Source organism: Mirounga leonina, unplaced genomic scaffold (genome assembly GCF_011800145.1).
Source record: "Mirounga leonina isolate KUSES-001 unplaced genomic scaffold, KU_Mleo_1.0 Mir_168, whole genome shotgun sequence".
Taxonomy (NCBI): domain Eukaryota; kingdom Metazoa; phylum Chordata; class Mammalia; order Carnivora; family Phocidae; genus Mirounga; species Mirounga leonina.
The window spans coordinates 20,443,771-20,457,542 of NW_023270426.1; the positions used below are offsets into that span (position 1 = coordinate 20,443,771).

The window sequence follows — 13,772 nt, forward strand, 5'->3', positions numbered from 1 at the left end:
AGGACCGTGAGCTAGGCAGAGCTCTTGTTTTTTTGTATAGTGGCTAAGCCTTCCACTTTGTCTGTCACTAGCCATTTGCAGCCCAATTATTTCTTCTTCAGCAGTCTTATTAACAAGTATGTAATCTTTTCACCTTCTCCCCCTCACCCTCTGTTTTCCAGTTATATTGGGATAATTCCTCTTCCTTTCTGTTATATTTATGATCTCCCTAAATCTCAGTTTCAAAGTGTTTGATCACTAGACTTAATTATATTCACTCAAACTGCAATATTGATGAGAATTAACTGGCTCACTTTACACAGGTTGTCCTGTGTATTTCCTAATGGGATTTTAGATTTTGGGGGCTTCTCTGGTTTTAAGCTAGAAATAGAAATTCCCTGAAAGGTATCTTGGGCATGTTCAGTTTAGTTCGTATTTTTTGTTTTATTAACTTGGTTAGCCCACTCTGCATTACTGTAACAAGACATGGCTTTTAAGGAAAAGGCTCATTTTGACATTTAGAATTGTAAAATGTTGGTTTAGTATGGCCCCAGTAAGAGCAAAAAAAGAGAAAACAGATTTTGTTTTCTGTCCCTGATTATGCTATTGAAATAAGGCTTTTTATAAATAAGTACTAAAATGTTAAAAATGTTAAATAAATGTTACATGTTATAAATAGCTTTTTAGGGATGTTTATTGCAAAAGAAAATAATTCTCTGTTAAGTTCCTTGAAGTGTCCTTGTTTTCTTAGGAATTAAATGTATCACCTTTAAAAAATAACAAATATGTATTATTCCCAGTGGTGTATTTTAGGATAACTTCAGGATTATCCCAATATAACTGGAAAACAGGGGGTGAGGGGGAGAAGGTGAAAAGATTACATACTTGTTAATAAGATTGCTGAAGAAAAAAATAACTGGGCTGCAAATGGCAGTGTGTTAGATGGCCCAGGATGAGGATGGCAGAGGCACAAATAGAATCTGCTCAGAAGCCAGGTTTTCATGTAGGGCACTGTCTCACGTATCTGGACTGTCAAATGCATTTTCCTTTCTACTTAGAGGAGAGCACAGAGGGAAGCAGTGAAGAATGTGGGAGAAGCTGTGAGGAATGAAGAAAGAGGAGGCAGGAAAGAAGAGTCAAAGAAATGAGAACAAAAGAGAAAGGAGGGCAACAGATAACTGGTGGGAAGTGATGGGGAGCATGAGAAGGGCTTTGGGAGGGGACAAAAGAAAAAGCTGCATTATTTCCTTACTTCTTCTAAGTTGTAGTTACAGTTTTTTCACCTTAGAACATCTCTGAAAGTGGAATGTGTCTTACATTCGATGGTATTTGAGTGTTGGTTTTGGCCAGGTGGTAGTTGTGATGTAGTTGTCATTGCGTGGGCATACACTCTGCCTTTCTGTTTATGTTGCTGTCATTTCTTCCATTTACAACCTTTGGGAAGATGAAACAAACACCAGTATCAGAACTTGCAGGATGCGTATCTGGCTTGAATGACAGTCCTGGAGTAATATTGGAACACTCTTCAGACCTACAGTCTTGAGGGCAGAAGGATGATAATGTGAAAAAAAATTTTAAGCGGTAAGAAAGCACTGTGTGATAGTGAATTTGCTGCTTGTTCTTCCTTCAAGTTTAATACAGTAATGGTACCATTTAAGTAGATGGCTTTGTATATTTGTTGAAATAAAGTAGCTCAGCTATATTTTTTAAAATCCTTGGCCTGGTAGCAAGATGTTCATGATTATTACAACAGTAGTAACTACAGTACAGAGTATGCACCATGGCAGGCACTAAGTTAAGTGTTTATCTCATTTAATTCTCAGAACTGATATTTATTATATAAAATAGAAAAAGTTAGGTGTAAACGTTAGATGCAAAATGTGATTAGACTTCAAGTCTGGTGTTTTTATGTGTTACAGTGCATATATTATTATCCCTGTATAGATAGCCCTATTTATATTTCCAGCCAGTTTAATTCTACCGCCTGTGTTCTCGCAAACTGAATTTAGTATTTTCTCATCCTGGTAGATCAAATAAAAACTCACATTTTGTGTCTTTACCTACAGTCACTTTTATGCCTGTGATAAAGCTGCTTCACCCATCTTGTCTCTCCCCCTCCTCCCTTGCCCAAAGGGCCATCCCCTGAATTTATTTTAGCACTTTATACACCCTTAGGGCATCTGCCATTCTCCATTGTGTATTGTAGGTAAGGGCATATTTTAATTATCAATTTGTCTGAGATGAAGTTTAGCACTGGTTATATATGTGCCTCAGTAGACTCTGAAAGCATTGAGGAAAGGGAGCACAGAGGAGGACCATATTTAACTGCCCAGCAATATGTAACCTCTAAAGACTGAAGTTACTAAATACAGCCTTTTGGGGCTTTTCTCTATACTAGGATAAGTTTAGAGATACTATGGAAAGAATCATATGAATGGTTATGTACACAGCTGACTGAACTGAGAATGGGTATTCATTTTATATAGTGAAAGGCAAAACGGCTATGAAAAATTGAACCAACTTTTCGGTAAGAGATTCAAAATGAAACCTTTTGGTCACTAGAAAACCTGTTTTCAAAGGTATTGCATGTTTTCTTGGAGTTCACATAACATATGCTAATATATGCAAACTAGAAAAAGTATAGTATCTTACTCTGTTTTTTTGTATACGTAATGAGAAATTCTTTCATAACCAAGGACTTAAGTGAAGATAGTGAAATGAATCTGTTGCTATATCCCAAGCACTCTGATACTTTCATTTCAATGTGGATGAAGGTGTTATTTTGAACCTGATATATTCTACAGGAAAGTTTACAGGAGAAAATTGATCTATCATATGGGCTCAATAAAACAGTTTTAATCCCAATATAACAATTTTATTTAGAAATCTAAATGTTAAATATTAAGGAAGTGGATGAGTGAAATAGAGTTGGGCTCTTAAAATGTGTGTATGGTGTATACATACCTGCACACACACACAGACATATACACACGCATACTGTGTTCTAGAGAGTAGTGTGGCAGAAATGTCCTAATGAAAATTTAAAAAGCTTTGGAGTAAGGCTGCCGTAATAAACATAAATTTTTTTACAATAATAGTAAACAGTTCATACCTATTGACTTATTTAGCTCAGTTGAGAGAAGAAAGGGTTAAAGTAGATGAAGACGTTAATGAGATATGTTAATGGTACAAAAAATCCATTTGAAAATGAACATATTGAACAGGATTATCCTTGGTCTCTGAAACTGTATAATCTTGTGATAATTTGAATATTTTGGAGAAGTCAGAGATTCAGAGAACAATAGAAAAGATCTTTAAGAGAAGAATAGCCCTTGGTGGGAGGCTTCTTTGTAGGAGGCAGTGTGTTGTGTTTAGGAGTGTAGGTGGAGCTGGACTGCTGGGGTTCAATTCCTGGCTCCATTTCTTATCTATAGAAATAAGCAAGTCACATTTAATTTCCCGTTGCCTGTTCTCTCATCTGTGAAATGAGAATAATGTAATTTACCTGATATGGCTGTTTTGAGATTTTAATCATTTTTGGTCTCTCAGTGTAAGGTCCTTAACGGTGCTTGACATAGTGTTCAGGAAATGTTAGTAGTTTATTACTATTACCATTATTATCATTATCATCATCAAAGGAACTGATTCTGTAGAAAGGAAGCTGTTGGATTCCTTGAAATAGCTACATTCTTTTAAGAAAGTCAGATGTCCAAAAGTCTATAAGTAACTTTTCAAGATCATTGATGTGCTTTTGTCTGTATAGTGGGTAACAGTGCAGACCGTGTTCCGTGCTTTGTATAGAGCATTTCCAGCACAGCAGCGGAGAGGTTCATAAGGATAACTAAGTCATCAAGAGAAGCTCATGCCACATGTAGGTTTTCCCCAACTAATGATAATTGGTTCTAAAAAAGCCCATTTAAAATGAAACCATTTAGGGGCATCTGGGCGGCTCAGTTGATTAAGCAGCTGCTTTCGGCTTAGGTCATGATCGCAGGGTCCTGGGATCGAGTCCCTCGTCGGGCTCCCTGCTCAGTGGGGAGCCTGCTTCTCCCTCTCCCTCTCCTCCCTCTGCCTCTCCTCCTGCTGGTTCTCTCTCTCTCTCTCTCTCATATGCTCACTCTCCCTCTCTCTCTCAAATAAATAAAATCTTAAAAAAAGAAACCATTTGAAATTTGATCATTTTAAACTAAATTGTGAATAAAAGGTCTGATTGGGACTTTATTTTCAAAAATTAAAAATTTAGAAAAACATTAGGTTATAATTGTAAACATGTATTCTTTTTTTTTTTTTTAAAGATTTTTTATTTATTTATTTGAGACAGAGAGAATGAGAGACAGAGAGCATGAGAGGGAGGAGGGTCAGAGGGAGAAGCAGACTCCCTGCCGAGCAGGGAGCCTGATGCGGGACTCGATCCCGGGACTCCAGGATCATGACCTGAGCCGAAGGCAGTCACTTAACCAACTGAGCCACCCAGGCCCTGTAAACATGTATTCTTACAGTGAACAAAGAATGAATCATTGTTTGATGGATAGGCATATTTTCTTTTTTTTTTAAAGAGAGTGTGTGTGAGCCAGAGGTGGAGGCGTGCGGGTGGGGTGGGGGGGACAGAGGGAGAGAGAGAATCCTAAGCAGGCAGGCTTCACACACAGTGCGGATGCTGACGCGGGGGTCGATCTCATGACCCCAAGATCATGACCTGAGCCAAAATTAAGAGTCAGACGCTCAACCAACTGAACCACCCAGGTGCCCCTAATAGGTGTAATTTTTTTCACAGTAATTTAATAGCGTGATAGGGCATCCTTTATGTTTGTCATTTGTGCTACTAACATAAAGAGCATTTTAATTTTTTTACAAAAATATCCATAAAAAATAAACATTGATTTTACTAAGGACCAGTGTTAATCCTTTGATAGTGAAGCTATTCTCTTTCCACAAAGAGAGGCTTGCTTAATGTAACTGTAAGAGTGGTGAATTCCCCAAGCTCATTGTTCCTTATCAGTGCAAACTCACTGCAGGAGTACTGTCCATCTTGGCCATATTTCATCACTCCCGTGCCTGTGGGTCTCTCGGAGGCAAAGGGAACCGCAAATCTGAGGCTTATGCTGCTTGCTGTGCCATGAGTGATAAAGTCCTTTGTCTCTGGCTCAGGAGTCTGTGGCCTTTGTCAGAATCCATGAAACAGTTAGCAAATTAACTTGCTTGCTTGTGGGGCTGGTAGGGTAAAATTAAGTCCCAGACCCTACATTTTTGGGCACTATTTTAACAAACTTTGTGAAATCATACCATATTTTGCAAACTTTGCACTTTCACTGGTGGTTTTTAAGTCATTATGGTGAAGGAGATGGTAGTGAGTGGGAACCAATTTTTAAGTGATCAGTTCACTAACACGTTTTTTAAAGACTTTTTTATAAATCTTAATGTGTATAGCTCAGTGAACTTCTACTTACTTGTACATCTGTGTCATCATCACCCAAATCAAGTTACAGAATATTTCTTTCTCCCCGCAAGGCTCTCTCTTGTCCCCACTTAGTAACCTTCTTGTCTCTGATGACATAGGTTAGTTTTGCCTGTTTTTGAGAAGGAATGATACAACGTGTAACCTTTTATATCTGATTTCTTCATTATTATATCTCTGTGATACCATGTCTGTGTGATTCATCCATGTTTTTCATACGTTAGTTTGTTCTTTGACATTGCTGCGAAGTATTCCATTCTTTGAATTTATTGCTATGATTTATTGTCCCACTCCACTGTTAGTGCATATTTGGGTTATTTCCAGTTTGGGGCTAGTAAAAATAAAGTTACTCTGAACATGCACTTGTCTTTTGATGACAATAGCACTTGTTTTTGTCGGATATATACCTAGGGATGGAATTGCTGGGTCATAGGGATTTATGTGTAAATATAGAGTGATATTTCAGTTTTCTTTAAAAATTTTTTTTCTGATAACTAATAATTGAGCCTGTTTTACCATCTAATAGCCACTGTGATATTTTCTTATGTGAAATGCCTGATCAGTTCTTTTGCTTATTCATCAGTAAATTTTTATGATGAATTTTGTTACTTTTTTTTTTTTTTTTAACTTTGTGAGACTTAGATAATGAGTACTTGGATTGCTTGCTCATACCATTTACGCAGTTTGCAAAGTTACAAAATTTTTGGAAAGAATACCATGAGAAGTTTCTGAAATTTTTAATTATTTAATATTTAAAGAGTTGAATACGTGGTTTGTCCCTACTCCTTTCCCAATGCTAGTTTTAAGAAAACACTAATATTGAGTCTTAGGTTTTTGGAATCTGATACCCATTCTTTTTTCTGAAACCGGTCTCTTGAAGTTGAGCTAATGACATCCTCAGTCACCAGTCATTGGCCTTTTCTTTGTTCTCATTCTTTTTAACCTCTGCCTTTTATATGATACTCTGCAATACCAGTGTATCTAATTCTAAGCTCCTCCTTTTAATGATACTTCATTGGTAACTTTTTCTCTTCCCTACCAGTGTTCCCTAATACGCAGGTGTTAACATGCCACCCTTTTCTTTCTGTTGAAATCCCATTTTTTATTACTGTTTCAGCTCTTTGTGCAAATCTTAAATTTCTTTCTCATCTTTTCCTTGCTAAACCTGTATCTCCAGTCATGACCTTTTTCTGGTAGAGTTTGCCATCTTCTCTACTGACTAAACTACTTTCTGAGTGTCCTTATTTCTGCAAATGGAGTTATCATTATCTTAGTCACCTGGATTAAAATTTGAAGTTATCTTTTAATTTCAAGGTGCAGTTGATAGAAAAATCAATGACCATTCATTAAATACTCCTTTAATATGTGGTATGATGAATGGAATGGTGCCAGGTGCTGAAGACTTCCTCCTGGAAAGATTTTGTATTCCATTTGGAAAGTTAAGATATGTTCTTATCACTGTTTTATTAATTTTTATGATATTCAGTGACCATAGCCTCTTTAGAATCAGGTGGGAAGGAATTCTTCACCAGAGGGAGTGGCCTTGAGCTTATCATTAAGAATGACTTCAGATTTCTCCTGGAAGACCCAGATGGGCAAAAGTACAGGAATTTGGGCTGGATCAGAAAGTGTGTATAGTGGTATAGTGCTGGCTATGTTATGTTAGGTTGGTACTAGATCCAGCCTTTTTTTTTTTTTTTTTTTAAAGAAAGGGAGTGGGAGAGAAAGCGAGAATGTTAAGCAGGCTCCATGCCCAGTGTGGAGCCCGATGCAGGGCTTGATTCCACAACCCTGAGATCAGGACCTGAGCCAAAATCAAGAGCTGGGTGCTTAACCCACCCAGGTGCTCCAGATCCAGCCATTTTTTTGAGTCTTGATTCTTTTTCCTTTGAATACTAATGCTCATAATTCATGTTTGAATAGCACTTTTTAGTTTATAAAGCATCTATCATGTGTGTGTTGACACATGTGCACATATATTTTATTATTTCTTAAAAGATTTTATTTATTTTAGAGTGAGAAAGAAGATGTGCATGCGAGCAGATGGGATGGGGCAGAGGGAGAGGGAGAGAGAATCTTAAGTAGGCTCCATGCTCAGTGTGGAGCCCGACCCAGGTCTCTATCTTATGACCCTGAGATCATGACCTGAGCTTTGAAACCAAGAGTTGGATGTTTAACTGACTTAGCCACCCAGGTGCCCCTACATATTTTATTACTTCAACTTTTTAGTCACTTAGGAACCATCACCCCTTTTTTACAGAAGAATTAGTAGACTTAGAAAGAGTGGTACCTGGTTTTGGTTTTATATCTTGTAAAGGACAGAATCTGATCATTTTCTGTTTTCATCACACTACTTTTTAAAAATTAAAAATTTTGAATTGGGCGCCTGGGTGGCTCAGTTGGTTAAGTGACTGCCTTCGGCTCAGGTCATGATCCTGGAGTCCCGGGATCAAGTCCTGCATCGGGCTACCTGCTCAGCAGGGAATCTGCTTCTCCCTCTCCCGCTCCCCCCTCTTGTGCTCTCTCTCTCTCAAATAAATAAAAAAATCTTAAAAAATAAAATAAAAAAAATAAAAATTAAAAATTTTGAATATTTTGAGTTATGAAATATTCTAACATAGAGAAGAAGAGAGAATATAACATCTGATGACTTGCCAATTTTAAAATCTGGTTTTAAAATAGCTGAATCTTTTCCATTCTTCATCCTTCTTTCCTTTTAGCAGTTGCAACCAGTACTCATTGTCCTGAGATTGGTATGTATCCTTTTTATCCATGCTTTTATTCTCTTACATATCTGTGCATATCCATAAATACAGTGTTTTGTTTTAACTCTTATACTAGGTTGCTCTGATAAAGGAATGTATATTTTTCCAAGTTGCTTTTCTTTAGTTCACTCATTCACTACTTCCTTGCTCACTCATTTAATAAATAGGCACTGTTCTCAGTCCAGGGGAATTTGATGATGGATAAAGAAGATGAAGCTACCTGCCTACTAACATGTCAGTGAGGAAGACCTATAATAAATAAATAAAATTGATATGTTGATCAGGTTAGGATAAACACCATGAAAGAAAAGTGAGCAGGATCAGGGAGGAGAGAATGGTGCGGGAGTGTGATGTATGCTATTTTAGATAAAGTGGCCAGGGAAGTCCTTTTTCAAGAAGTGACATTTGAGCAGCTGAATTAATTGAAAGAGTAAGCATGTTAAATAACATGAGGGAGAATGCAGGGGAGGAAACATCAAGTGCAAAGGCCTTAAGGTAGAAATGACCTTGGAGCACTTGAGAAATGGAAAGGAGGTTAAGTGCAAAGTTAGGTAGGAGAATGGTAAGAAATGACTTTGATGGAAAGCCAAAGGCCAGCTCATGTAGGCCCTATAAAGTGATGTTAAGGAATTTAGATACGAGTGTAATGGGAAACGACTGAATAATTTTTGAGCAGAGGAATGACATAGTTTGACATGCTTGTAAGATTACTTTTATACTAGAATTCTGTGTAGTAGAAAAAAGAATGTGGAAGCACTTTCTATATTGGAATGGGAAGATCTTGAGCATATATGGTACATATGTTTTTCTGTACCTTTTTCTTTTTAGAATACCATTATGTAAAAAAAGGTTTTATGTATATATTTGTATTTGATTGTGTTTGTGTTAAATTTCTCTGTAGGGACATGAAAGACAAATACAGAGGGATAACCTGTGAGAAGGGGCATTGATTGATGATGGGAAGAAAAATGGGAAGGAAACTGAGCACTCTATGCTTTTTTATATATCCAGAAAATTTTTTAAAATCATACAGAAGTGTGTACACATCTTAAGTATCCCACCAGCTGGATTTTCACAAACTGAGCTCTCCCATATAATCACCCAGAGGAGAAGCAGGACTTTACCAGGATGGCAGAAACTCAGTTTTCCTTCTGAGTTTAATACCCTTCCTTTCAAAGGGAAATTACCATCCTGACCTCTAAGATAGCATACATTAGTCTTACCTCCTCATTGTACTGGCACTCGTAACTCCGTTCTATTCACAACAATTTGTTTTAGATTATTTACTATTTTTATTTTAGTATTATGCAAGTAATGCATTAATAGACTCCCTTTGTGAAAAGGTTAAAATAATACGGAAATATATAAAACAAATCACAGAACCCCTTTCTCTCGCCTTTCCCCCATTCCATGCCTCTCCCCAAAGGAAACTGCATGATGAATTTAGTATGTAGCTTTCTAGTGCTTGTTCTTTCTGTACACGCAGAAGTAACTCCCCCCGCCTTTTTTTTGGTTAATACATAATATGGTTAGTACTTGATGATGATGATGACGATGATGATAGTGAGATTAGTAGTTAACATTAAGCACCGTCTAGTGGTTAACCACCATCTGGTGTTTGGTCTTCAAGCTTCTCTACTCTTGTCCCTTTCCTCAACTTAATCTCTCCATTGTTCATATATTCTCTCTCCCACACACATGCACTACCCCGTCTTGTCTCCATTATGTTCCAGTGTTACTGAGTAAGATCTCAGCCAGACCTATCTATTCTTTATTTTAGGAAATGCTCTATTCATGTCTGCCCACATATTTTGTTGTTGTTGTTTGTGTCCCTATGCCTTTGAAATTTCTCTTGTCTTAGACAAGCCCAATGATATTTTGGTTTACTTTGTTACCTTTACTCTCTGGCCCAGATGGCTTTTATCCTATATCCTTGATGTAGCTACAGCTGAGCTCAGCTCTCTTAGCACATAACACTTCACAGTCTGTGACCTGTTACTGACAAATACACTTTCAGTCTTTCCTTATTTTCTTTAGTTTAATGTAGCCAGTTTTGACTACCTGACAAAAATCATCCCATGTAGCCTTGGAAATCCATCCACACAGAAGGAGTATTACTTTACTTCTGTGCACCTTTGCACCCTTGGTTCTAGGTTCTAACCATGGTTCATAGCAGTCTGGATAGCCAGAGCTGGTTGATCAGCATCCAGAACAATGCTTGGCATTTACTAGGTCTCAGTAAGTGTCTGTTGAATGAATGAATCAGTTGGCTCTTAAGATGAAGCATAATTTGGTGTGACCTTTTTTTTTTTTTTTTAAAGCACCATCAGGGCAGTTCACAATGTATGGCACATAGAAAGCAATTAGTTCTTATTTGTTGAGTTTAACTCAGTTTTATTTTAATTTATGTTTATCTGGGTTTTAACTGAACACAAGTATTCTTTTCTGGGAAGATGGATCCCAATCCGGAATGGTCTTGATGCCAGAGTTTGGTAGAAATTGTCAAAGGCAGAGCTGCAGCATTATTTGCAATTTTAGGCCCAAGAAAAGAAGCCTCTTGGCTTCCAATTTGTTACTGACATCCTTTTTCCAAACATTACTCCTGCTGTTTCTCTAGCCGCTCATTGTCTGTAGTTGGCTGTGTAGTGACCACGGGGAATTGTACCCATTCTTATCAGTGCAGCGCCTCTGCACATCACTTCCTCTTGTCATCATCTCCAGGAGCTTCGTAAGGGTGCAGTGGGGTGGTCTGCCTAGAGCAGGTTCTTTAACTTAACATGCCTAAAATACCACAGAAGGCAATAGCAATTATAAAATTATAAACTGTCCTTTTCTGGGTTAAACTTTGAATTTATTCTCTTTAAATCTGTTCAGCATTTTTGGTTTTAAAAGTAGATACTTCCCATTTTTCTGGCAATTATGTGTGTTATGATTTATCTGAGGATTTGTTATCTCTTATGAAAAACCTAATATAAAATTTGATAAAATTTGCATCTAATAATGTGACTTAAATAGGACTATAGCTTTTGTCCAAACCTTGTAAGTCTGTGAAACACTTTACGGAGAATAATGACCTTAGGAAAGAGTTAGATTTTTCTGAAGACTGTGTTGACATTAGAGGACATACTGTGTTCAAAATTGACAGGGCATGTGACATGGGTTTCAGTGAAGAGAAGTACTTCAGAATCAAACCTTAGAAGGGCGTTTGGGGGCTTATTGGCCTAGGGAAAGGAAATGAAAGTCTAGAGGCTTATTTGTTAGGAAAGTACAGAGGAGAGGAGGTAGAGCAATCTGTTTTTGCTTCTGGTGGTTATTTGCCATTGCCAGTGAGTTACTTGTTCATGTTAAGAAGAAAGGAAGTAAGTGGTCACAGGACTTTAGGGAAAATTTCTCCTTCTAGACTTAGGTTTTTTTTTTTACTTTGTAATGCTTTTCTGCTCTTATTTAAAAATAACATACTTTCCAATTAAATTGATTTAGATGTATGTTAATTGCATTCATTTAAGTTAGGGGTCTTACCCTTTTCCCTCTTTCTCTTTCAGGACTTGAACCAATGAAAGAATCTTATGGCACTTATGAAGATAAATGTCACTCCTCCCTTTTTAATTGGAACTTCTGCTTAGAACCTGTATGTGACTTTTCATCTGTGAGCTGTTCTTTGAGTAGCCACTGACTTTGAGTTGCAGGAAGGTCTCTGAAGATTTATATCAAATGACGTCAATGGCCAGCTTGTTTTCCTTTACTAGTCCAGCAGTAAAGCGATTGTTGGGCTGGAAGCAAGGTGATGAAGAGGAGAAATGGGCAGAAAAGGCAGTCGATGCTTTGGTGAAAAAGCTAAAAAAGAAAAAGGGTGCCATGGAAGAACTGGAGAAAGCCTTGAGCAGTCCAGGACAGCCGAGCAAATGTGTCACTATTCCCAGATCTTTAGATGGACGCCTGCAGGTTTCCCACAGAAAAGGCTTACCCCATGTTATATATTGTCGTGTTTGGCGCTGGCCTGATTTGCAGAGTCATCATGAGCTAAAGCCATTGGATATTTGTGAATTTCCTTTTGGATCTAAGCAGAAAGAAGTTTGTATCAACCCATACCACTATAAGAGAGTGGAGAGTCCAGGTAGGTTTTACCTTGAGAAGAATTACAAAACCTTGTCTCTTCCTGATTTATATTTCAGTGGATTTAGTAATTAAAAGGCTGTATTAGCCTTGTGTTTCCTTCTTAAAGATTTTAATCTTGGAAGAAATAGTGGATTTTGAATTTAGCTTTTTATATACAGATAAAATAGCTCCTAAGTAGCTAATTCTAATTCATGTTCACTGTAAGCAGTCAGTCATATGTACATGAATCAGTCAGTGTCAGTCGTATGCATGCTCTGCCTTTCCCATGGATGCCATGTCTCTTTTATCTAAAACCTAAGTTTCAGGGGCGCCTGGGTGGCTTAGTCATTAAGCGCCTGCCTTCGGCTCAGGTCATGATCCCAGGGCCCTGGAATTGAGCCCCACGTTGGGTTCCCTGCTCAGCGGGAAGCCTGCTTCTCCCTGTGCCACTCCCCCTCGCTGTGTCTCTCTCTGTCAAATAAGTAAATAAAATCTTAAAAAAAGAATAAAACCTAAGCTCCATATGTGTGCTACATCCCACTCCTTTTTGTCTTACTCAAGAACTTTGTTCATACAGTTACCACCCCTCTCGCCAGGATTACATTTTCCTTCTCTATTAGACTATTTCTGTCAGCACATAAGCATATCATGCTACTGCCCATCCTAAAACAGAAGTTGAAAAAATTCTGGTCCCTACTTCATTCACATCCCCTCACCCCCAGTCTCCTGTACTGTTTCTTTGAGTCCTTTTATAGGAGTCTCCATTTTTTTTTTATCTCTATGTTACTTTCCTCCCGTTCTTTCTGGACACCCCTCCTCTTAGTCTGTCTTCCCTACCATTTGACTTGTCAAGATCACTGGCGACTGCCTTCTGGATGGAGGGGTCATTCTCAGTCCTAATCTCACTTGCCTTCTCAACGTCATTTGAGATGCTTTCTTTCCCTCCCACTCACAACTTTTTCTTTATTGGTTTCTGAAACACGACACTCTTCTGCTTCTCCTACTTCACTGGCTCTTTTTGCTTAGTCTCTTCATTGGCTTCTTTTCCTGTTTTCACATGACTCAGTCCCTAGACCTTTTCTACATCCATATTTTTCCCCTGTGGGCTCTCATGCTGTCACATGTAAAACTGTAAGCTCATGCTCACATTTTGAACTCCAGAGTGAACTTCTCCTTTGAGTTTTAGACTTCTGTATTCAGTTGCCCACTTGACATCTCCATTTGAATGTCTCATAAACATATCAGATTCAACATGTCTAAATAGGGCTTTTGATTTTTTCCCCCCACCAAGTCCTTTTTACCTCCAGTTTTCTCTATTGAGGTAAATGGCACCAGCATTCATGTAATTGCTACCTAAAAGTCATTTTTTATTTCTCTCTTTGAAGTCCTCATTTGAGCTATGAGCAAATGCTGTTTGCTGTACCTTCAAAATATTATCTTAATAATGTCCCCTTTTACCATCTCTAACACCACTCTTC

At 37.9% G+C, this 13,772-nt stretch overlaps 1 protein-coding gene across 8 annotated transcripts in view; it reads left to right on the forward strand.

Annotated features, from left to right (window-relative positions):
• Nucleotides 1–13,772, forward strand: part of SMAD5 (SMAD family member 5) — a 55,533-nt gene that overhangs the window by 9,852 nt on the left and 31,909 nt on the right. For 6 of the 8 annotated variants that reach the window (XM_035014184.1, XM_035014185.1, XM_035014183.1 and 3 more), the window contains one exon: nucleotides 11,742–12,313. In XM_035014184.1, coding sequence (XP_034870075.1) covers nucleotides 11,911–12,313 — 403 coding nt within the window. In that variant the 5' untranslated portion in view covers nucleotides 11,742–11,910. Of the gene's footprint in view, nucleotides 1–1,248; nucleotides 1,561–8,408; nucleotides 8,434–11,741; nucleotides 12,314–13,772 lie in introns of those variants that run through there. The other 2 variants (XM_035014186.1, XM_035014180.1) reach the window with 2 other exon arrangements.